The sequence below is a fragment of the Pogoniulus pusillus genome, chromosome 28, assembly GCF_015220805.1.
Source record: "Pogoniulus pusillus isolate bPogPus1 chromosome 28, bPogPus1.pri, whole genome shotgun sequence".
NCBI classification, from domain to species: Eukaryota; Metazoa; Chordata; class Aves; order Piciformes; family Lybiidae; genus Pogoniulus; species Pogoniulus pusillus.
In genome coordinates this window covers 14,447,142-14,472,554 of record NC_087291.1, presented here as the reverse complement: position 1 = coordinate 14,472,554, position 25,413 = coordinate 14,447,142, and the positions used below count along the sequence as shown (strand labels likewise).

Genomic DNA, 25,413 nt, shown 5'->3' with positions numbered 1-25,413 from the left:
ACACAGCCTCAGGCTGCGCCAGGGGAGATTTAGGCTGGAGGTGAGGAGAAAGTTCTTCACTGAGAGAGTCATTGGACACTGGATGAGCTGCCCAGGGAGGTGGTGGAGTCGCCGTCCCTGGGGCTGTTCAAGGCAGGATTGGACGTGGCACTTGGTGCCATGGTCTGGCCTTGAGCTCTGTGGTAAAAGGTTGGACTTGATGATCTGTGAGGTCTCTTCCAATCCTAATAATACTGTGATAAAGGATGCTTGGCTTATCCTGTGTGTTGTGAGAAGTTTAAATTTGCTTTCTGATCTAAGACAGTTGGTGAACAACAGTAAGAATGTTACCAGTTTGAACATCTGTAGTGAAACATTTTACTCGCTCTACGAGATGTGCAGAAATGTGGCCTTCAAGATCTGCATGCAAGAATGTTTCCCTGTCTGCAGCCTGTGGTTCAGCTAACAGGCTAAGATCCTGCAGATGCAGAATTAATGAAGGAGAACCCTGTGCTGACTGAGCAAATCTAAGCCAGCGTAGACTCCTCCTTCTGCCAGCATCTGTCACTTATGTCGTGCAGTTTCTCCACATCAACAAACAATACAGCTAAAAGGGCTGCCTGAGGGATGGGAAAGGCTGTACCAACGATGCAAACAGAAATCAAATTACCTGATTGACATGATCTAGCTTTGGACAGGGTCTTCCACCATTGTAGGGTTTTTCACGGAGCCATTTAGAGCGAACCTTTACCCCACTGCCACAGGACTTACTGCAGCGAGACCAGTTGGACCACTCACTCAGCTTGCAGTCCGAGGGGCAGGGAATGATACAGGCTTCCTCAATATAACCTGTGTGAATGGAAAAGAAAGTGAAAGCTCTGCAGCAGATCATTCTGCCACTTCTCCCTGAAGCCCTCGTCTACTTCATTTAGGTTGTCCAAAGGCTGACTTGACAGGGCTGTGTGAACAGAGAGATTTCTTCATCATTAGGGCTAAATTGAATTCTGAAACAAATTGACACATATAGCTGGAGACTCTGTTAGAGAGCAGCTGAGCAGCCTCACTGCTATCTGATTAGGATTCACACTCACCAGATTTCAGCATTCAAACTTTCTGACAGCTACAGTGTAATTGACACTAACCACCTCTTGGCTGCATCATGCTCAACACAGCAAAAAAAGCTCCTATATTTTATACTTTTTAAGGGAAAAAAGGTTTAATTAAAAGCTCCTCCATGATGGTGTCAACTAATTCAATGGCAGTTAGAGATCAAAAATGCAAGAGAATCAAAAGATACACATTTTGCCAGCCTTCAGTGAGGCAACTTAACGCCTTGTGACCTTTCTAAAGCTAGAAAGGGAGAGTGGCCCTGCCACATTAATGATCTGCCGATTAACAGCCATCTGCCCCCAGCAGCACACTGAATAATGGCACTGAATGGCAAAGCAGATGTTTGCTTTGGAGACATCATTGGTCCTGAGAGGTTGGAAAGGGGTAGGACACAGTCTGCAGGGAGTAATGTGAAGCCTCAATTCACTGTCTAAGTGATAATGTCTTTCAAAAGCAACATATGCCACAGCTCTACAATATCTGCCACTTATGCCAATATTTACAGCAAACCTCCAATACAAAGCTGGCCTGTGCTGCATTTCCACTACAATTCCACCTTAAACCTGTATGAACTCTTCTATCCCCTTTCCTGTGTCACACTTGCAATGGATTCACTGTCACCAAACGTTGATTTTCAAGATCAAAGAGAACTTGGGGCACTGAGTCCCTCTCACCTTCACACTCTTACCCTTGGCTCTTCTCCAGAGCTGTTTCACTGCTCTCATTTTGCATTACAGTATTTGATAAACAGCACTGCAGAATCAGCACATACCTGGGTAAGGTCATTCTCAAATGATAGGTATGATTCCAATGTTTCTCACCTATCTTGAGGTTTGATGTTTTTTTTTCAGTTTGAAATTAATGATCATTTTCATGTCAGCTGATGTTAGCACTATGTTGAACTCATACTTCTAAGTAAAATCATTCTGTCTCTTCTAAAATTACATGCTGGAGCGTGTCCAGAGAAGGGCCACAAGGATGCTCAGAGGGCTGCAGCACCTCTCCTGTGAGGACAGACTGAAAGAGTTGGGGTTGTTCAGTCTGGAGAAGAGGAGGCTCCCAGGTGACCTTCTTGTGGCCTTCCAGTATCTGAAGGGGGCCTATAAAAAAGCTGGAGAGGGACTTATTAGGCTCCCAGGGAGTGACAGGACTGGGGGAATGGAACAAAGCTGGAGGTGGGTAGGTTCAGCCTGGATGTGAGGAGGAAGTTGTTCACCATGAAAGTGGGAAGAGCCTGGAATGGGTTGTCCAGGGAGGTGGTTGAAGCCCCATCCCTGGAGGTGTTTAAGGCCAGGCTGGCTGAGGCTGTGGGCAGCCTGCTCTAGGGTAGGGTGTCCCTGCCCATGGCAGGGGGATTGGAACTGGATGATCTTCATTGTCCCTTCCAATCCTGACTGATTCTATGACTCTGAACACTTTCTGGTCAAATTCAGGTGGTGATTTTAACCTGCATAGCTTAACAGCTTTCTTCTGTTTGGAAGTGCTAAACAGCTAAATACATATCCAGGGCACTCGATCCTGAATTTGAGCACTGTGAAACTACTGCTGGGAGAAGCTTGTTAGTTTGAATCACTAGCATGTTTGTTAAAAGTGTCTCACCATTGGATTGATCAGCTCAGTGATGCTGCATGAAAGGTACACTAGGTTAGATTAAATGTAGTTTTTGAAGAGCATATCACTGCCTCTCAGAGGTGGTGGCACAGACTGTCCTGCAGCAGTAAATGTAAAAGTCATTACTTTTTCACTTTACCTGCCATCTCCAAATGAGTCTTAGAAATCAGATGCAGCCTATCTCAGAGCCCCATCCTACAAAGAACTTTGATTGCATAAATATCAAACTCTGCATCTTCACTGGCACTGAGCTCTGAGCAAGCCCTCTCAGGAGCTATACACAATCATATATTCATACAATCAAGAAAGTACTGAATGAAAATGGACCATAATAAAAAGCTGCAAGACATAATTCCTTCCAGGCAATAAAGTAAGTGTTTTGTGACATTTATTGTCTGACAGAACTAAGTGAAGATTTTACTGCTCTGTGAATTTACTTGAGATTATGAAAAGCTGCTTTTAACTTTCACTATAACATCTTGGCTACTGGTGAAGCTGGTGAGGAGTCTGTAGCACAGCCCTGTGAAGAGAGACTGAGGGAGCTGGGGGTGTGCAGCCTGCAGAAGAGGAGGCTCAGGGATAGATCTCACTGCTGTCTACAACTACCTGAAGGGAGGCTGTAGCCAGGTGGGGTTGGGCTCTTCTCCCAGGCAACCAGCAACAGAACAAGAGGACACAGTCTCAAGCTGTGCCAGGGTAGGTCTGGGCTGGATGTTAGGAGGAAGTTGTTGGCAGAGAGAGTGATTGGCATTGGCATGGGCTGCCCAGGGAGGTGGTGGAGTCGCTGTGCCTGGAGATGCTCAAGCAAAGCCTGGATGAGGCACTTAGTGCCATGGTCTGGTTGATTGGCTAGGGCTGGGTGCTAGGTTGGACTGGATGAGCTTGGAGGTCTCTCCCAACCTGATTGATTCTGTGATATTTTGGGACTTGGATAACTACAGCATGAGAATATTAGACACTCTACTAAAAGGAGCCTGAGAGGGACATAATAAACTGATTGACAAATTAGAAACTATTTTGCTTTCTTTTCCTTCAGCTTATCCAAATGAGGGTAATTTTCTTTTTTTCTGAGATAATGAGAATGTTGGCCAAGAAGTTTAAAAATACTATTACAGTCTTGCAGACAAGACATGGCACCAGTTACCTTATACCACATTCAAGTCCTGACTAACATTTTAATTTCACCAAGCTACAGTTAAGTGATTCCATAAAATACCAAATGAAACCATAGTGCTACAGCAACCTTTGTTCTCATTATCTATGACATACATACACTGAAGTCAGCCACTAAAACTCCTTCAGCATTGAATGTAATCAAGCCAGAACAACATCATATTACAGGTACAATGTCTTAGGAAGAGTTATAACATGGAAAGCTACAAGCTTGCTTATATGCTAACACATTTTGGAGAGGATGCAGTGAGCCAGCTGACACTTCCCACTCACTTTATAATTAAAAACATTGAACTGCAAGCTTACCCTGGGCTAGTAATCACACAAGCTTTGTGGGATAGCTCCTGCTCACCAGATAGCTCTTTCTTATGTTCACTTGGCCTGTGTTGCTCTCCTCTCCCTCTTTCTATTTCCTGAAATAAACTGGCATCGAGACTCAAAGTCTGCATGTGAAAATTAACCAGTTGAGCAAGAAGAATGGAAAAGAAGCAATAGAACAAGGGGACACAGTCTCAAGTTGTGCCAGGGTAGGTATAGGCTGGATATTAGGAAGAAGTTCTTCATAGAGAGAGTGATTGGCATTGGAATGGGCTGCCCAGGGAGGTGGTGGAGGCACTGTCCCTGGGGGTCTTCAAGAAAAGACTGGATGAGGCACTTAGTGCCATGGTCTAGTTCACTGGCTAGGGCTGGGTGCTAGGTTGGACTGGATGATCTTGGAGGTCTCTTCCAACCTGGTTGATTCTATGATTCTATGATTCTAAGAAGAGAACAAGTATGGATTAAGTCACTGAAGGCACAAAAGGAAGCTTTCCAAGGCAGGAGGTCTTGGAGCTTCAGGGCATAGGGAACATTTTTGAAGAGTGAAGAGGAAAACTCTATTATGCAAGACAACCATTAGAAAAGCCTAATCATTGATATACTAAGATACCTGGATTCAAAACATAGGTTAAGGACATGGACAGAATAACAGCATCAAGAAAGGACTTTCACAGCTCCCAAGTTTTCTCCAAACAGAAGGAAAAGAAAATAGATGAGTCAAGTTACTTTTCATGGCAAAGAGTCAGAAGTCCAACAACAGAAGGGACATGAGACAAAAGAGGCACTGAAGAGGAATAGAGGAAAGGGTAAGAAGAGACAGGGAGAGAGATGAGGAAAATAAATTGCTCAGAAGACAGACTCAAGGGAATTGTGAAGACACACTGCATAGGCATAAAAAAACCCAAAACACCAAAGAAGAGAAGAAACAAATATCCTGCCAAAAGCAGTATCTTGGTGAAGCAGAATGCAACACCCTCAAGAGCCCACTCTAGTAAACCAGTGAAATGTAATGATGAATGTTCCCAGAAATAAAAACAGTAGACAAAGGGAAGAAAGAAAAAGATTGCAGCCTTTGATTTGCATTCTGTAGCTAATGAGTGTTAGAATGAAAATGCTCCTGTTGTACTTGATATAAAACCAGCTTTTGGCATAGTCACCTTCACTTCTTTTCCTCTCAAGCACCTCACTATTTTGCTCAACAGATGATTTAGCATTTCTCTGTGCTACTGGACAGACAAAGTCCCTTAGAATTCAGGCAGAAGCAGACTTCAAGTTGCCTGCACATATTTCTCTAGTCAAGAAAAGAAGACTTAAATAAATAAATAAATGAATAAATGACTTGATGCAGATTACTTGTTCCAATCCATTTGCTACCCAGCTAGAGGCACTTGTGTGGGGAAGCTTCTCTGAAGCATGTTATCACCTCAGATGCCTTTCTCTATCATGTCAATATATCTTTTAGGGTGGTTAAATCTCCAGAAGTTCAAAGAAATCACTTCTCAAATCCAAGGAAGCAGATGTTCAAGAACTTTGAAAACTTTCAGGGTTTTCCTTTATCTTGTTTTTGTTGATGTGGTGGTATTTTTTCTTCAATTTCGAGTTCCTGTGTTTGTAAACTGTGTCCATGCTGTAAAAAATTCAGCAAGTGAAATAGGAAAAAAAAATGCATACAAAATATAAACCCACAGAAACCAGAAATATTGCTTGCAAATGGGACAGCTACGTAGTCTCTGATATGAAAAGGATGTGAACAAACCACTGCTCAAATTTCAGTCTTGTTTCCACTCTGATCTAATCAGCCCTGAAAGCCTGCTCCTTGTGCTGAAGAGTGTAAAATCTCACTAAAGAAATAGTCCTCTCAGATATGAGAGTTTTGTTGCCTGTAGAGTGGAATATCACAGTTATATCACACAGACAGGTTGTATAGTATAATTGTAGCTAATTTCATGCTAGAACTCTGAGGTTTAAAGAACAAGCCACAAATTACCAAGGCAGAAACACATCAAGCACAGAGAAATGGAAAAACAATGAGAGCAGTGAAACAGCTATGGAGAAGAGCCGAGGGAAAGAGTGTGAAGGTGAGAGGGACTCAGTGAAGCAGAAGACCAACACTGTACAGGTTGAAGATAGGTTCTCTGGACATCAGCAGTTCATGTTTTGCCTGCTGTTTCTCCTCCTGAATAAAGTCTTTCACTGCACGTTTCCTACATCTCTTCCTTCTCCTCACAGCATCTGTCCCTAGACAATAAATGTGTGGGCATGGCAATTAGGGATGTGGTTTAATGGCCATACTGGTGGTGGACTTGATGATCTTGATGACCTTTAGGTCTCTTCCAACCGAAACAGTTCTATTATTCTATTTAAGGGATGCTGGAGAGAGGATCCTTGGGGTACTCTGGGAGAGAGCATTGGCCCTGCATGGCTTGGAAGGGAATTGGAAAGAGATCTGAGGGATGTTGGCGAGATGCTCCTTGGGGTACTCTGGGACAGAGCATTGGCCCTCCATGCTTTGGAAGGGAATTGGAAAGAGATGCCCATCTCTTAAGGCCTATTCCTTTTTCCAGTGCAGCAGTTTCTCAATTATTTCAGCTGCTATTAGCTGTGAAATGAGCAGTTGTCTACTATAAGCCAGAACATTGCTATTCTATCACTGAAGATTTATTACAGAACCACAATTTAACAAGTGGCTCTGAAGCACTAGGAGTATGAATTGAACTCATTATTAAAAGGGAAAGGTTTACTATTCCATTTCTAATAGGCTATAAAATCTGGATGCCCAGAACAAAGTCATTAACAGTTATGATGGATAATTTATAAGGGAGGACTTTAACTGACTTCACACCTTGCCTAATGACAAAGCAGGTTAAGTAGGCAGACAGAAGATTTTTCCTCACCAACTTCATCTGCAATGTGTAAGAACAGGCTGACTGCTTGAGCTGAAGGGTACAGACACAAACAGCATCTCAGAATGTGTTTACACGAACTCTTTTGTCCTTAGGACTGGCAGAGCTATGCTCTTGCTTTCATGATTAAAATGTCATGCTATGTCTCCAAGAAAAAAACCCTGCAATGTCAGAATGGTTTATGTTCTTTAACACTGATTTAGTTTTTTTTTCCAAGGAAACAGCAAAGTCTTGGATCTCATCTTCCAGGACAAAGAGATGTAAAATTATTTGCATTTCACTTGCAATGTTGATATCTGACCCTCTTAACACCATTCATATATCTGCCTAGCCATGAAAAGAAAGACTGAACTTTGTAAGTCTTCATTTTCTTTCTTCTCTTTTTTCTTCAAAGCCTTAAAACCTGAGAGCAGCTGTTAATGCCTACCTCTCTTCTGCATCAGCAGTCCTGTTTCTGGTGAACTAACCGCAGCTCTGTGGGCTGATGGCTGAATGCTTCACGGCTGCTATCCTGTTGACAGGGCAGATATGGTGGCACTGTATTGCAGAGGCCTAAGCTACTCTTTCTGGCATAGAATCATAGTATTGTCAGGGCTGGAAGGGACCTTGAGGATAATCTAGCTTCAACTCCCCTGCCATGGGCAGGGACACCTCACACTAGATCAAGTTGCTCAGAGCCACATCCATCGTGGCCTTAAAGACTTCCAAGAATGAAGCTCCTCTGGGCAACCCGTTCCAGGGTCTCACCACCCTCATGGTGAAGAACTTCTTCCTAGCATCCAATCTGAACCTACCCACTTCTATTTTTTCTCCGTTCCCCTTAGTCCTATCAGTACCTGACACCATAAACAGTCCCTCCCCAGCTTTCTTGTAGCCCCCTTCAGATACTGGAAGGCCACAATCAGGTCTCCTCAGAGCCTTCTCTTCTCCAGACTGAACAGCTCCAACTCTCTCAGTCTGTCTCCATAGGAGAGGAGCTCCAGCACTCTGAGCATCCTTGTGGCCCTTCTCTGGATACATCCCAGCATGTTCATCCCTTTCTTGTAATAGGGGCTCCAGAACTGGATGCAGCACTCAAGGTGAGGTCTTGTCTCACCTTAGGACAACAGGCAGCATATTCACCTTAGGACAATAGGTTGTCACCATAGGACACCAGGCAGCACATTTCTAGGGCACACACATCAAGACAAACGTGCATCTTGCATATATATAATCCCCCCCAAACTTACAGACAACACAAGCTACAAACCAGCAAAACATCCTAATACCAATTGGAGAACCTAAGCCTACCAGCAGGCTGGCCTAGAACCTCCTGTGGCAAATAGAGTGATTTTAGATTAAACACTGAACAGACAGTCTCAACTGAATTTTAACACTCTCTTTGCTACTTTTTTGTGGTGGTGAATTTGCATTGCTTCAGGTTAGAAGGCTGAAAGTGGAAAAAAAGGGGTTTTAAACACAAGTGGATACAGCGAGTTCTAAGTAACATCTCAGACTCTGTGGCCTCTGTTGTAACAGCTGAGATTTTACTTGGACTCTGTGGCCTCTGTTGTAACAGCTGAGATTTTACTATCACACACAGAAGCAATTAAATATCAGATTCCTCGATTCACATGGATACTCCTAGCAGCTGTTGTAGAAGTATTCACTGATACACAGATATTCCTCTCTAATCCCCTGCATAAGCCTTGTAGCCATGGAGGGCTTTGTAGAGTCAGCACAAATCAATGCATCTCATTTAATTAATGCTAAAGGGGGAAATAATCTCACACTAATAAGGCAGCAGACAAACTGTCCTGGACTGGTTGAGTGTGCCTAAGGTCTTAACAGTAAACTGACATGAATTAAGAAGGGTAATATGACCTATATAAAAATGCTGCATCTGTCTACCACGCTACTAGGGTTGTCTTCACTACACACACACAAACACAGCAACAGCTCAGCTTATATGGGTCATGCTTCACAACTGCTGTTTGATGGAGGAAAATTAAATTTCAAAGCATAAATTGTGGAGTTTATAAACATGACAGTGGCCTGCTTATGATACACTTTTTCTTTTTTGGTCATGAAAATGCCAAGGTATGGTTTAAAGGGTCCATGAAGAGAGTCCCATTTTTTAACCCAAACACATGGGAACAGATTGTTGGCAGGCACATGTCATTATCCACAGAGCTCCAGGATGCCAGGGGTGACAGGAATAAAGCCAGGAAAAACAACTGCTGCTTTTCTGATGGAAAAAAAAAGCAAACCTCTCACACTCAACTATCAAATGAACCACCCATTTTTTGATTTCTCCAGTAGAATCAAGTTGTGCTGGGGGAGGTCTAGGCTGGATGTTAGGAGGAAGTTGTTGGCAGAGAGAGTGATTGGCATTGGAATGGGCTGCCCAGGGAGGTGGTGGAGTCACTGTGCCTGGAAGTGTTCAAGCAAAGCCTGGATGAGGCACTTAGTGCCATGGTCTAGTTGACTGGCTAGGGCTGGGTGCTAGGTTGAATTGGATGATCTTGGAGGTCTCTTCCAACCTGATGGACACAGCATTTCTAAAACAAGCCAGGATGCCACTGTCTTTCTTTGCCACCTGGGCACACTGCTGGCTCACATTTAGTTTCTTGTGGGTTAGAACCTCCAGATCCCTTTCTGCTAGAGAGCTTTCCAGCCACACTGCCCCAAGCCTGTAGGCTTGCATGGGGTTGTTAATGTGTTTGATTTCTCTTGTCCAAGCTAATTCACCAGATCATATCCCATACAAAACGTGATCTTACTTGAAGAAGAAGTAACAGACTGACAGGAATTAACAGTAGGATAGATTTCTGAATGAAACATATGACCCAGCAGACAAACCTGACTCCTCTTCTTTGGATCAGTTACAAAATTAGGGAAGAATTCAGCGTTATTTCCATAGGGAAATAAGCAACTCTCTTAGAGTTTACAAAAATAACTCAAGCAGGCTTGAATTATGAATCCTGTCAAGCTTAGCTTGAAAACTAAAAGCAGATTGATGGGAAGCTACAAGGCATTTTTTACTTGCTAGCAGGGGGATAACTATAGTGATACCACCAAAGTCTCGGGTTGATTTGGCACAGTACAGCTTTTATGCTCTTAAAAACAAACAGCACACTGAAATCTAAAGATGATGCCAAACTGAAGAACTGTCATACACCAAAGGCATGGAAATAACAGGAAATAAATACTGGCAAGATACAAAACGAGATTTAACTGGCAAAACAGCTGTTTGCACATGTTGAGTAAAATGAAACCGATCATCGGAATGTAATCCATCAATATAAACCAGACAGGCAACAGCCACACACTGAAATGAGACTGAAACTTCTACATCACCTGTCCTAGCCTCCCTGTATCTGCAAAAGTATGCTAACTCTGCATAAATGCTGAATAAACTATGATTTAAGAAGTAATCTGCACTATGTGCATGTACAACACCCATCAATAATAGATTTTTTTTGTTCTAGAAGACCTATTGGAAAGGAAACTCTCATTAGTGCTAAAATGATGACCATATTCCTTAGCATCAGTTTAAATCCTTATCACTAAAGTCAGGTCAGAGAACTCAATTCCCTGTGCACCCGTGTGATGGTTTGGGTGTTACCCATCCCCCCACACTTAAGAAAATCACCCAGACTAGACTCAGCAGCTGGAAATCAGAGAAAATGAAGCTCTGTTTACAGCTCAGCACAATATACAAGCAGATATTTACAATACATACTGCTAGAGGCAGAAATAGACAAGTTAAAAGTAATATAGAAACACAACAGCCCTCCCAGAAACCAGAGTCCCCAGGAGGGGCTCCCAACCACCCTTCCACCTTCTTCCCATCCCTCTACCTTACCCCAGACTTTGTGTTATGTTCAAGGTGAGTTTGGAGGATTGGCCAGGGGGGTTAGGAAGCAGACAGATGAGTTAGGAAGCAGGTTAGAGAGAGAAAAGAAGTGCAGCCCAAAGCCAGAGAGCAACTCTGTTATCTATATTTATGTTCTTGTCTTTATACATCTCAGCAAGCCTATGAGTGCAGCAGACATCATCACTGTTTCCTTTTCACAGCCTCTCTTCTAATTCTACTCACCAAAATTTCCCAGCTAGCTTCAAACTAGCACGGCCTGAAATTCCTGTCAAATGCTTTTAGGAACTTGAAGGAGTGCAGGATTAGTGCAACAGCAGTTCCTAGCTTCATCTATCCACATGCTGTATTGTGGACCAAGATAAAGGCACTCTCTCCCTCAAACAGAACTGATAAGAAAACACACACAGATGCCTTCTGCCTCACTATCAAAAGCAGGCAGTGAAACAAGAGGGGAAAACAATATTACAAATTCAAAGAACCAGACACCTTAATAAACTGATCTAGACAGAAAGAATTTAAAACAGAGCAACCACAAAAATAAAAGGGTCAGGCTTCCTGACCTACAATAAACACAGTTATGACTCACAAACAGTTCCAGCCAAAAGAGACTTCAAATTGCTTGTAAAATAAGTGGGATTAAACTGTAGAAAGAAAAAGAAAAGGAAAAACCAAAGCATTGCTATATTGTGTTTTGGGAAGGCTGTCTGTGGAGCCTACAAGTGCTAACAGCATGCAAAGGGAAGCCTTGGCTATAGCAGGAATAATAACAATAACCAGTTAGTAGCTTTTCTGATGGATTATTACTCATTAGGGTACTGTGAGTGCAGGTTCACTGATAAATACATTAGATTACAAATCACCATCATGAAGAGTTATAACAGGGTAAAAAAAGGTGGACAAAAATATCCTTTTCCCCCATTTTTTTATTCTTCATTTATATCTCTGATTCTTGCAGCACCTACAGGATGGCCAAGGGATCAAGCTCAGCCAGCATGGGTTTAGGAAGGGCAGGTCCTGCCTGACCAACCTGATCTCCTTTTGCAATTAAGTTACCTGCCTGGTGAATGTGGGGCAGGCTGTGGATGTAGTCCCCTGATCTCCTTTTACAATCAGGTTAAGAGTCTGGTGAATGTGGGGCAGGCTGTGGATGTAGTCCACCTGGACTTCAGCAACACCTTTGACAAAGGCTGCCAAACAAGCTCCTGGCAAAGCTGGCAGCTCACGGGTTGGACAGATCACTCTGAAATGGGTCAAGAAGTGGCTGGAGGGCTGGGCACAGAGAATGGTGGTGAACGGTGTCACAAGTGGTGTGCCCCAAGGATCAGTGCAGGGTCCAGTCCTGTTCAATATCTTTATTGATGATCTGGATGAGGGGATTGATTCCAGCATCAATAAGTTTGCAGAACACAGCCCTGTGAGGAGAGGCTGAGGGAGCTGGGGGTGTGCAGCCTGAAGAAGAGGAGGCTCAGGGGTAGATGTCTACAGCTACCTGAAGGGAGGTTGTAGCCAGATGGGGTTGGTGTGTTCTCCCAGACACCCAGCAACAGAACAAGGGGACACAGTCTCAAGCTGTGCCAGGGGAGGTCTGGGCTGGATGTTAGGAGGAAGTTGTTGCCAGAGAGAGTGATTGGCATTGGAATGGGCTGCCCAGGGAGGTGGTGGAATTGCTGTCCCTGGAGGTGTTTAAGAAAAGACTGGATGCCATGGTCTGGTTGACTGGCCAGGGCTGGGTGCTAGGTTGGACTGGATGATCTTGGAGGTCTCTTCCCACCGGGTTGATTCTATGAATTGCACCTCAGTGTGCACTGCCAGAGCATGAAAGCAGCTACATGCACACTTATTCTAGAGAGTTCTCATCTCTTGCTGCAAGCAGTACATTACCTACCACATATAACACCTATTATTTGCTCTTGGGACAGGCAGCTTCTTTTCTTGTGTCTTCCCTTGGATGCTGACACAAAACCTGACAGTCCTCATTCTTCAAGTCAATGAAACCTGACTGGCAGTAGCCCAATGAAACCTGGCTGGCAGTAGCCCATCAGTCCTCCTAGCTTCTCATGGACTTCAGTTCTTTTACAATTTTCCACTTTCCAAAGGCCACTCTGGACTTCATGCCAAAAGAATGCTAATTTCTAACACAGTGTCACATAGAGTTGTAGCAGTGTAAGATCTGCTTCTAAATTATAAACAAGAGAGAGGAGCTTTCTAGACATTCTTTGGTTTACTAATTGGTATAAAAAGCCAATATATAAACCATTTCTCACTCTTTGTTCCCTTTGCCTTCTGCCTTCCACCTCCTCCACTGCTCCTGTGTGCGTGGCTGAATGCTAACCTTGACTGAACTGATAACACCTGAGATCTTGTTGATTTTGTGTCTGTAGGGAGAAAAGAAGGTGGCATTGGTCCCTTCTGAGCTTTCTTTGTCCAGAGGGGGAGGATTGGATTTCTGTGTTATTTCTAAATGGTGAATGATTGTAAATACTTACAAATATACTTTGCATATATGCTTGTGGCTTGCTGTAAAATACAGCTTAATCTTACTTCCAAGCTGTCTGAGCTGGTCTGGTAAGTTTGATTTGGGGGTGATTTCCACATGCACCACAATAGTTTAGAAAACATTTTCAAAAGTCAACAAAGAGATAAGAAAAAGCTTCAGTTCTGTATTTTATAGCAGTATTTTCTGAGCAATTCAGATTGTTTCATGACTCTTACTTCCACATTCCCTACCAGCTTTCAAGGAGCTTTCTAATTCCCTTAGGACAACTACCCAGGCCAGGCAGATCTGTGCTCACACAACTGCTGGCCATTAGAGGTAGCTTCCTCTTTGGGTGCTACAGAGATGTCAAGGGATCTTCATCAGGCTAAGCAAAGGCAGCATTTACCCTTTGGACTACACAAAAGAAGAAAACTAAAACTGTGTGGCCCTCAACCCAGAGCAAACAGCTGTGAACAGAGTTAAAGAACATTCTCAGAGCAGACAGATTTCCTGTCCCATGAGTTTAGGATTTAGACTTTGTCATTCAGATGTGCTCATAGAAACCTATCTTTCAGTGTGAGTTAACTACTGCAAAAGATGATTTGGAATAAAAATAACCATGGGAGAAAACTCCTCACAGAATTATCTCCCAGCTTTGTTTTGTGGCTGAATGCTTCCTCCTCCATCGTATCACAGAGATATTCTACAGCTTGGTTTGATACATTAAGTTTCTAATTTATCATAGCTATAAACAGGAATTAATGGTGCTAATTAAAATCTCCTTAAGTCATTCAGTTTCTTTGATTAGCTATTCTAATTCTATTCAAGTAAATAAATGACATTTCTGTTATCTTAATTTAACTCTGGAAAGCTGAATACATACAGGAATTAAACTTACACTGACCTTTTAATGGCACTGAGCCTAGCACCCAGCTCTTCATACCAATAGCTCAGATACCACTTTGCTCTGAAAGCAGGAGAACACACCAACACAAAAACTCCAGCCACGTAAATTAGCACATTTCTGGCTCACTGAAAATCAGAAAGTGTCACTTTTGATGCTAACACTACAGATGCATCCATTTTAGGAAGGAACACTCTTCCCTCATATAACAATGTGAACACAAAGAATATAGGGTCTGGTTTTAGCCATCACAGAATTACACAGAGAAAGTGTAGTATGCTGTTGAGCTCAGGCCAACATGTGCCTGTTCAAGTGCTAAAGAGTAACTGGCCAAGATAAAGCTATTTAAGGAGATTAAAGCCATCTAAAGAATCTGTGGCCATAATTTCAGCCTTTCCAAAGCAGTCCTGTGCTGTCCCTGCTTACCTTTTGAGGATGTGACCCTTCCAAATGGCTTTATCCTCAAACTTGCAGGTAGAGTTATCAGGAGGAACAATAAGATTTTACATTCTGTTATTAAAATATCTAGTTAGTAATTTGCCATGGTTTTGCTTTTAAATACTGCACTGTAATGATGAGTAAGAACTGAGTTTACTGCTGTGCACATCAGCAAAAATGTGTGCTGGTTTAGAAGGTATCTTGGCATAAAACACAGCCTGAACAAGCAATAAATATTAACCCACTAATTCTACCTGCATACATATTACCTTAAATGAAATAAAACAAGTAGGTGAAAAAGAAAAGTATAAGAAAAGAAAGAGAGGCAGAGGGAGAGGGAGAGGGAAGGAGAGGGAGCAGGGAGGGAGGGAGAAGGGAGGGAGGGAGAAGGGAGGGAGGGAGAAGGGAGGGAGGGAGAAGGGAGGGAGGGAGGGAGAGGGTAAGAGGCAGGAGGAAAAAAAGGCAGGAGGAAAAAGAGGCAGGAGGAAAAAGAGGCAGGAGGAAAAAAGAAGGCAGGAGGAAAAAAAGAAGGCAGGAGGAAAAAAAGAAGGCAGGAGGAAAAAAAGAAGGCAGGAGGAAAAAAAGAAGGTAGGAGGAAAAAAGAAGGCAGGAGGAAAAAAAGAAGGCAGGAGGAAAAAAGAAGGCAGGAGGAAAAAAAGAAGGCAGGAGGAAAAAAAGAAGGCAGGAGGAAAAAAAGAAGGCAGGAGGAAAAAAAGAAGGCAGGAGGAAAAAGAGGCAGGAGGAAAAAGAGGCAGGAGGAAAAAGAGGCAGGAGGAAAAAAAGAAGGCAGGAGGAAAAAAAGAAGGCAGGAGGAAAAAAAGAAGGCAGGAGGAAAAAGAGGCAGGAGGAAAAAGAGGCAGGAGGAAAAAGAGGCAGGAGGAAAAAGAGGCAGGAGGAAAAAGAGGCAGGAGGAAAAAGAGGCAGGAGGAAAAAGAGGCAGGAGGCAAAAGAGGCAGGAGGAAAAAGAGGCAGGAGGAAAAAGAGGCAGGAGGAGTTCCTAAATACCGTGGCTGTTGCACCGTGCCGTTTCCACCAGCCGGTTGTTCTGGTCGTAGCACGCCATGGCCTGGTAGCGATAGCCTTGTCCACATTCCTTGGCATCTCCTTGCACCTTCATCCCCAGCAGTGCCTCCAGCTTACCCTCTGGTAAAATACAGTCGGACCAATTTCCCACAGGCTGAGCGCTGTACTTGTCACAGGGGCAGAACTGATTCTCAATCAGAGGATACAACTGAGAATTTTTGCATTTATCTCTCTTCTTACTCTTTCCTAGAAGGAAGAAATAATTGTTTTAGAACATTTGGATCAGTTTACCCCTCCCCAAACCATTTCATTTCGACTGCTGTAGCAAGGGCTTGCAAGCAGGTTCACATGCCTAAGCTAGTTACCTTCCTTTTCCTTAACCAATGTAATGGATGCCCACAACTTGCACAGAGGCAATGTCGTTGAAAATAAAGCTATACATTTAGATGTACTGTGGGCAAAAGTGCTTGGAGACTAGAGTTTGGAAAAGTCATCAATAAAAATTTAATTGTCCCTGGAGAAAGCCTTCTCAAGCAGATGGAGACTGTAGAAGGAAGTAACATGCATCACTGACACAGACACCTTCTTTCAAAACGTCCAAACCAATTCATTTCATCACCTTTTACAGTACATCTGTTAGCAAAAAACATCCTTCCCCTCTAATAGAACAAGCTCCTTCTGTGAATCTGCTCCTTTTCACATCTCTCCTTATTTTCCCTTCCCAACTGGAGCACAGCCATGGCTTTCACATCCCATTAAACCTCTCTTGAATTTTCTCTTTGGTAAAGCTGGCTTTGGTTTTCCTTCCCTTCCCAGGCAGCTCCTATGTATTGCTGCAGAACCTTCTGCAAAAGCAGCTTTAAAAACACTTTCTACTCTCAATACCATTGTAAATGAACATCCTGCAGGATTTTCCTTACCATTAAAAACAAGAATACAACTTTGCAGCACCCTTAGTGTTTGCATTGTCACTGCCTTCATTTGAAACAAAGCTACCTGAAGAAAAATTTAGCTTTCTTTTGGCAACACAACTTCATAGTAAAAATACACTACTTTTTCTCCTCATTTTCACCATAAATAATTATGAATTCACTGCAAGGCAGCTTTACATGTGTGGTGGTTTTACACCACTTAGAGTTTGGGATTGACCCCCCCCCCAAAGGTAAATTGCCACACTGCTCAGAATTTGGAAGTAAAATGAAATTATTACTTATGAAGGAGACTAAATAGAGAAAGTAATAAACATATGCAAATATTCATATACAAGTAGACAACAGCCCAGCTACACTCCCCTGGACAAAGCCAGGGCCCCCCCTGGACAAACCCAGTCCCTTTGGACAGAAGTCCAGAGGGCAGTGTAGCAGCTAACAAATTTCCTCTATCCCACTGCTCTTTTCACCATAGTCTAAACAATACTTGGCACAGAGGAGCAGGTAAGACCAGAGGGAGAGACAGTAAAAGCAGGCAAACAAGGGAAAGAAAACACTGAACTCTCAACTATTGCAAAATAACAATTCAATGAAGTCACAGGATCATCATAGGATGGTAGGGGTTGGAAGGGACCCAAAGAGATCATCCAGTCCAAGCCCCCTGCCAGAGCAGGACAATCCTATCTAACACAGATCACAGAGGAACACATCCAGACAGGCCTTCAAAGTCTCCAGAGAAGGAGACTCCACAACCTCCCTGGGGAGCCTGTTCCAGTGCTCTGGGACCCTTACAGGTAAGAAGTTCCCCCTTGTGTTGAGGAGGAACCTCTTTTGCTGCAACTTACACCCATTGCTCCTTGTCCTATCCCAGGGAGCAGTGAGCAGAGCCTGTCCTCCCCTCCTGGGCAGCCTTCAGATACTTATGAACATTTATCAAATCCCCTCTAAGTCTTCTCTTCTCCAGACTAAAAAACCCCAGGTCCCTAAGCCTCTCTTCACAAGCCATGCCCTCCTGTCCCCTCATCATCCTCACAGCCCTCTGCTGGACCTTCTCCAGCAGATCCCTGTCCCTCTTCAACTGGGGAGCCCAAAACTGAACACAGTATTCAAGATGAAGTCTCAGCAGGGCAGAGTAGAGGCTGGGGAGAACCTCCCTTGATCTGCTGGACACACTCCTCCGAATGCACCCCAGGATCCCATTGGCCTTCTTGGCCACAAGGGCACACTGTATATCTCTCATGCTCTCTTCACATGCTTTTGGGACATACTTTCAAACTCTCTCAAAAACTTGATTTCCAATTAAGACAGTAATCTTGACCAATGTGTTAGGCTGGGTAACACACCACAGCACATACCACAGCCTGAGCAAGCCTGGAGGGGTAACTTAGGAAGGAGAAGTACCTCCAAGTGCTAATAGCATGGCAAAAGAACCAGGCTCTCTTCTTTTGTTTTCAAAAAATCTTAGTCAGGGCTTTTTTATTCCCTCCCCTCGTGGAAGCAAAGCTGGCATAAAGTGGAGTTGTGAGACAGGCACAGTGAGCCTTCTGGAAGATTATGAATTATGCATTGTCCACACATCTTCAGATTTAGAGGGGGATGGAGCAGGGGGATGATGAGGTTTGGATCCTATCACACTCTTTCTAAGGCTGCTAATGGGCACCCCCCCCCCCCCTTATCTAGCTTTCCTCTACCACAGACAATACAGACTAATTGGCAAAAAAAAAGCTGTGACAGAAGCCAAGTCTCACTCTTGAGGTTTCAGTTATAATTTAGAAGCAGAGCCTACTTTTTACCTCTTTGTTTCATGCAGAAAAAAATAATAAGAAAAAATAAGAATAAATAATACAAAATAATAAAAAAAGCAACCCAACAGATTAAAAAGAAGTTGAAGAGGGGAAAAAAAAGACATTTCCATCATGTGGAACAAGGAAAAGTTTATGTCAAGGGGTTGGATATAACTGGAAAAACTTCTTATTCTATTAAGTAAAACCTCAGGAGGTTTCAAGGGACACAAAGTAGAAGTATTCTTAGCTGTGTCAGGAATTAAGGCAGAAAATTAAGCAACATATTGCCTTATGTGGTGATCTGAGCTGCTGGATGGAGGCAGTGGAAAAACAGGGTACACAAAGGACTTGCAGAGCAAACATTCAGCCAGGAAAAGGACTTGTTTAATCATAAATCTGACATTCAAGAGTGCAGCTAAGAAGTTCAGAAGAGGTAAATCAAAGCTTAAGGCTGAAAATTATAAGCTACAGTGAGAGACTGAAAAGCACTCAGCTGCCATAGCAATTTTAAATGCACCAAAACACCACCCATGAGGGAGAGAAATCCCAGGGTCAAAAAAGACAAGAAAGAGGAAGAGAAAGGCCAGTGGGTGAAGCCCTGATTCTGTGAAGTAGAGATGGTTGTTGGTTGGTCTGTAGACCAATACCATAAAGAAAAGACAATCCACTTTCACTAGATTTTCCATTAAAAGGTTTTCTCTTGGAAGCCTCAGGGAAACATCAACATGATTTTTTTTTCTCAATTACAGTTTAGTGTGAAAAAAAAAAACAACCAACCAAAAAAAAAACCCAACCCAGTGAAAGCAGGACTCAATTGCTCAACTCAGTCTGGAGAGAATTCAGCATGGTTGGACAATATTGGCAAGATGTGGCTTGAGCACAGAACTATGGCTGCTGAGGGATCAAAACAAGTTGCAGACCTTCTCCCTAAACATAGGTGAGAAAATGCAGTCTATAAGGTCTGTGTCCACTCTGGTTTTCATATTCATGTTCCGAATCTGCTGTCTTGTCTTAGTACAATTTAACATGCTTCACCTTACCTGGGAAAGAAAGTGATGGTGGAGTGAAGAGATTTCCTAACTCAGCACTCCTCTGTGTGCCTCACACTATCCATATCCTATCCTGAAGACTCCATGGTCTCAGGTTTTTGTACCATTAAGCCAATCACACTCTGAAAACCTTTTTAAAAGCAAACTGTGCCTCCTCTGCTGGAAAGGTAATAGAGGGCTCAACAAAAGTGCAAGTAAAGATCTTTTTATTCTATTTCATAGTGCTGGGTCAGACTGTTAGTTAATTATGCTGCTTTTCATTTTTCACCTCCCTGCCAACTGCAAGCATTGCTGACTTGCCTGGCAGGAAAAGAAAGGGGCTAGTGTACTATGTGCTCCATTTCAAAGAAACTCTGGTCTCCTGTGCTCTCCCATCTCTTAGCCAAAGAAACTCTGGTCCCCTGTGCTCTCCCATCTCTTAGCCAAAGACACTCTGGTCCTCTGTGCTCTCCCATCTCTTAGCCAAAGAAACTCTGGTCTCCTGTGCTCTCCCATCTCTTAGCCAAAGAAACTCTGGTCCCCTGTGCTCTCCCATCTCTCTTAGCCAAAGATTCTGGTCTCCTGTGCTCTCCCATCTCTCTTAGCCACCTCCCCATGACTAGGACTCTGAGATACACGGTAGAAGTTTGTTCTCCTGAGGGGTTAAAGAGTCTATACAGCATGCTAGTGATGTTAGGGTTGCTTTCTGCCACGATGGCAAACGTTGCTTGCTTATCACAGATTTTAATCAAAACAGTGGGAAAAAGGAACAAGACATGAACAGAAGGACAGGAGCATTCCACTGGTTACTCTTACCGACTAGAGTGCGTTTCCGTGTCCTGACTCCTCCACAGTCCCCATTACAGGAAGAAAACTTTGACCAGTTTGTAAACTGACAATCATCCTGGCAGGGAATCTGGCACGTCTGCGTTAAGGATGGTAAGGGGCCAGAGTATTTAAGGCACTCACTGATGTCAGCCTGTCCTCCGTCTTGTCTGCGACAAGTAATTGCTGGAAGCAAAAAGGGAGGAAATTTAATTCAGCTTTTCTTTCATGAATATCTCTATTCAATTTACTACATCTGCAACATTCTGCCATAAAACCACACTGAAAGACCAGAATACAGCAACCTAATACTTGGACCTCGAATGGAAACATCTGACATTTCTGACTGTCATCAGGTTCTGCTGAAGACACTACTGATTAGGACTTACCAGGGGGAAAAGGATTAATCTTACAGACAACTGTGCACCATGTTATCCACACCTAGCACACAATTGCATCTACAGATACAGCCTATAATTCAGACATTTAAAGACTGCAGATATTTGAATAGTGTATAAGCTATGCAATGTTGGCAAGACCAGATATTTTTAGTGCAAAAAGGATAAACATAAAATTCAGGAACATATTTGTGTTCTGGAAATCACTTAACCACTCACAGCAGCATTCTTGCTTGGTGTTCCTCAGCAATTTTTAGTCTTGAAAAGGGGTTGAAGGATGAAGTGTTTCATAGAATCATAGAATCAGGCAGGTTGGAAGAGACCTCAAAGATCATCCAGTCCAACCTAGCACCCAGCCCTGTCCAATCAACTAGACCATGGCACCAAGTGCCTCACCCAGGCTTGAACACCTCCAGGGATGGCAACTCCACCACCTCCCTGGGCAGCCCATTCCAATGGCAAATCACTCTCTCTGGCAACAACTGTGCTAGTTTGAAGCAGGGTAGAATGTTTTGGTGAGAAGAACTAGATCATAGGCTGTGAAAGGAAAACAATGGTGATGTCTCCTTCCCTCAGTCTTGCTGAACAAGAAGAAAGTAAACATTAGATAACACTCTCACCATTTTTTTGTCTCATTTTCTGGCTGGGTTCTGACTGAGCTGCAGCTCCCTAACCCCACTTGCCACTCACCTTTGCTTCTTAACCCCTTGGCTGAACCTCTACTCTTCTTTAGGACTGGGGTAAGGTTGAGAGGGGCAGGGGGAAGGTGCAGGGGTGGTTGAGAGCCCCTCCTGGGGACTCAGGTTTCTTGGAAGGCTGTTGTGCTTCCGTATTACTTTTTCATTTGTATATTTCTGTCTATAACTGTATATACTGTAAATATCTGCTTGTATATTGTGCTAGCTGTAAATAAATAGCTTCATTTATATTCCCAGAGCTGTCTGAGTCTAGTTGGGTACTTCTAAAGTGGGGGGGGGCATGGTACACTCAAACCATCACAACAACTTCCTCCTAACATCCAGTCTAGACCTCCCCTAGCACAGGTTGAGACTTTGTCCCCTCATTCTGTTGCTGGTTGCCTGGCAGAAGAGCCCAACCCCACCTGGCTACAGCCTCCCTTCAGGTAGTTGCAGACAGCAATGAGGTCTACCCCTGAGCCTCCTCTTTTCCAAGCTGCACACCCCCAGCTCCCTCACCATTTTTAGTAGGGGTAGAGTAAAAGCCACCAGGAGTACAACTTTTTATAGCAGGGGTAGTGATGTCTTGAATAAAAACTTCTTACTTATAAGAAACAAACCAAAACATCCCACAACCAACCAAAAACACTCCACAGAAAACCCAAGCAAACAAACCAACCAAGCAAAAAAAACCCACCCAAACAAAAAAAGGTTTTTTAGGAAAACTTCAAGTGGCACAAAAAGAAGCAGTTGACACATAAGGGATTTCCAAAGCTGCTTCATTACCAAGGAACTTAACAAAGCTCTATTTTTGCTTCTCAAGGATAATTTTTAAACATGGATGATTAAATTAGAGAAGAGTAGATTTAGATCGGATGCTAGAGAAGAGTGGATTAGATTGGATAAAGTTCTTTACAATGAGGGTGGTTGAGCACTGGAAAAGGTTGCCCAGAGATGTGGTTGAGGTCTTATCCCTGGAGATACTCAAGGTGAAGCTCGAAGGGACTCTGGGCAACTTGAGCTAGTTAAGGATGCCCCTGCTCACTGCAGGAGGTGGGAGATTGGAATATATGACCTTAAGACATCCCTTCCAACCCAGGTGATTCTATGAGTCTCTTAATTACACTAACCTTAATCTCCATGGATATTACTTTATTTGCTTGCCCCAAATCCCATAAACCTTACTACACAGTAACAAGACAAGGAACTTCTAGTGCCTGTTTACACAATAGACTTAGTTTTCCTTCTTGGCATCTGGCAGCATGCTGCAGAGGCAGCATCTCCTAACAACTGTGATAGTTAATTTGGATCACCAATTGCTGCAGAAGCATTGAATCCAAGCACAATACATCGTTCTCTGTTGGTATGAGGAAATACTATGTTTTGTATTACACTCCATAATTCTAGCAGAACACTACAATTGTATTGAGAGCTTTTTTTTTCCACTGGGATGCAAGCAGAGAAAATAAACCCTAGATTTTATTAAGCAACCATTATGGCATAATCAAGTTCAAACTGCTGGAGCATAATGAGGTTTGAATGCAAAGTTTCAAAACAGAATGGGAAGCAGGCTGAGTGATTATTTCCTCTTGGAGGAAAAAAGGGAGGGAAGTGTTGGGTTTGGTTTGGCCTGTTTTCTTTTTAGATTGCTGTAAGGTAATTGCAAAAGTTTACTGACCCATGAGTTCTGGGAAAAAAAGCTTTGTGTCTGCCTGTTCTAAACTGTATTGCTACTTCATGATGACTGTAGGAAGCTGAGCTTGATGCCCCACATAGTCCATTTCTAGCCTTTGTGCCTACTAAAACATACCCAAGGCTCTTGAGTGAATTGTTTTTGCCACACATCTGTGGTAAAACACCATGAAAGGGAGGGGGTTTGGTTTTCCAGAGATGCTAAGCAAACATCTTCCCTGATCCTTAACTGCCCTTTGAAGCAGGGCTGCCAGCACAGTTTGTAATAGGCTCAGTACTGCATTAAGTTGTGCTTATTGGGAACCTGACCAGCTGTACATTGTCTAATACAATTATTCTGTCAAATCCTTTTATTATTGGTGTAGTTTACATGAGGAAACCTTTTTTTATTTCCATCAGCTATTTTTTTTCTTCAGCTATAGCTGAAAGAAAAAAATGAAATATCAAAATCAAAATCAAATATCTAAAATCAATATCAAACTCAAATCAAATATCTAAAAAGTGAAAATCCTTGCACCTATTTTAAGGATGTGTTAAGTGAACCTACTCTAAGATCTCTAAACTACTAAGAGGCATTTCAGAAAACCACAACTCCTCTGTATCTTAGAGTGCAAGTATAGGCTATGGGTTTGGATTCTTGTGAGATGCTCATCTCTGCCAATAAAACACACTGGTCTCCCTGAGGTAAAAACACAGTCAGGGCTAGTTCTACCATGTGGAAATTCACAGAGGTCAAACCTAAATGCTCTGTCTTGAATTCAACCTTGGCACGTGCATGCATCAGCAAAACTAATTGCATTATCTTGCTGTGTTCTCAGGGACTTACAGGCCATCATTTTTAGCAAAGAAAACTCTACCTAGCCAAGGGCTAAGAGATGATCTGCTGATTAACCCAATAACTTTGCATCACCTTCTTCACTAGTTTATTATCCATTTTAGATACTGCCTCTCCATCTAGTCCTCTGATAGGCCAGAAAGAGTGTCCTGTAGCAACCACAGCAAGAAAACTTCGTTCTTGAGACCTAAATATTTCACCTCAATAACAACACAGATTAAAAGACAGCTTGGCACACTGCATCAGTTCCAAAATCTTAATTTCCACAGTGCCTGTCTGTAACTATTCACGTTACCTCTAGCTGAAAAGACCTGGATGATTTCCTCTATATTCTGTTTTCTGACTGTTATATCACAGATGCAAGTATCAGTTTGAAAGGTTTACACTCCTCGTGACTGTTAAGAGTAGGCAATTTTCCACTCCTTAAAGCAGGGATTTTTGACAACTGTATACATTCCACTACAGTATTATTTTGGCTAGGTAAATGTCTTACTTGACAACTGAAATGCTCTTACTGTTAATGCAGTTACTTTTACCACTCACAGCCTTAACTGAGCAAACACATCCTTCTCCTCTCTGGTCAAACTTCATTGTATTCTATAGAAGTCCCTGAGATTGATGATTCACTTACTACACAGACAAGTGTCTGCAACTACTATACAGCCATGCAGTGCCAGACTAATCATTTTGCCTATACTACCATGTTATATTTATTACAGACATCAGCAGTAAGTGGAAAGAGCATGGTTCTTCTACTACTGAATGAAGCCCAAGTAATTGTTAAGTGAAAACATAAAACAGGAGTAGAGCTAACAGAAAAATCAAATTTAACATGGTAACCATTCACTTACAAAACTGTTTTGGTATTTAACAATGATTATCTCCCAGAAGACAGGTTTGAAATAAAGACAGTCTAAATTTCATAGACAAGGGACTTGGATGTAATTAAAACTTTATCTGACAGCATTGTTTCCACCAAGCCACAGGAGGCTACAGGCTGATATATTTGTTGTCAGCATAGCAAAACACTAGGACTGTGTTTTAACAAGTGTTGCATGTGTGGGTCTTTACAAAAGCCTTGCCATTGTTAATGTCATAGAATCATAGAATCAACCATATTGGAAGAGACCTCCAAGATCATCCAGTCCAACCTAGCACCCAGGCCTAGCCAGTCAACTAGACCATGGCACTAAGTGCCTCAGCCAGTTTGTTCCTGAACACCTCCAGAGATGGTGACTCCACCACCTCCCTGGGCAGCCCATTTCAATGCCAATCACTCTCTCTGCCAACAACTTCCTCCTAACATCCAGCCTATTCTTCCCCTGGTACAACTTGAGACTGTGTCCCCTTGTTCTATTGCTGGTTGCCTGGGAGAAGAGACCAACCCCACCTGGCTACAACCTCCCTTCAGGTAGTTGTAGACAGCATTAGTATACTTCCCCAAGATCTCA

At 42.9% G+C, this 25,413-nt stretch overlaps 1 protein-coding gene across 1 annotated transcript in view; it reads right to left on the bottom strand.

Annotated features, from left to right (window-relative positions):
- Positions 1-25,413, bottom strand: part of THSD7A (thrombospondin type 1 domain containing 7A) — a 278,576-nt gene that overhangs the window by 30,333 nt on the left and 222,830 nt on the right. Inside the window, exons 14-16 of the mRNA XM_064166895.1 lie at positions 20,352-20,546; positions 15,777-16,040; positions 650-828 (exon numbers count right to left, since the gene is read on the bottom strand). Of these exons, the coding sequence (XP_064022965.1) occupies positions 650-828; positions 15,777-16,040; positions 20,352-20,546 (638 nt within the window). The remainder of the gene's footprint in view (positions 1-649; positions 829-15,776; positions 16,041-20,351; positions 20,547-25,413) is intronic.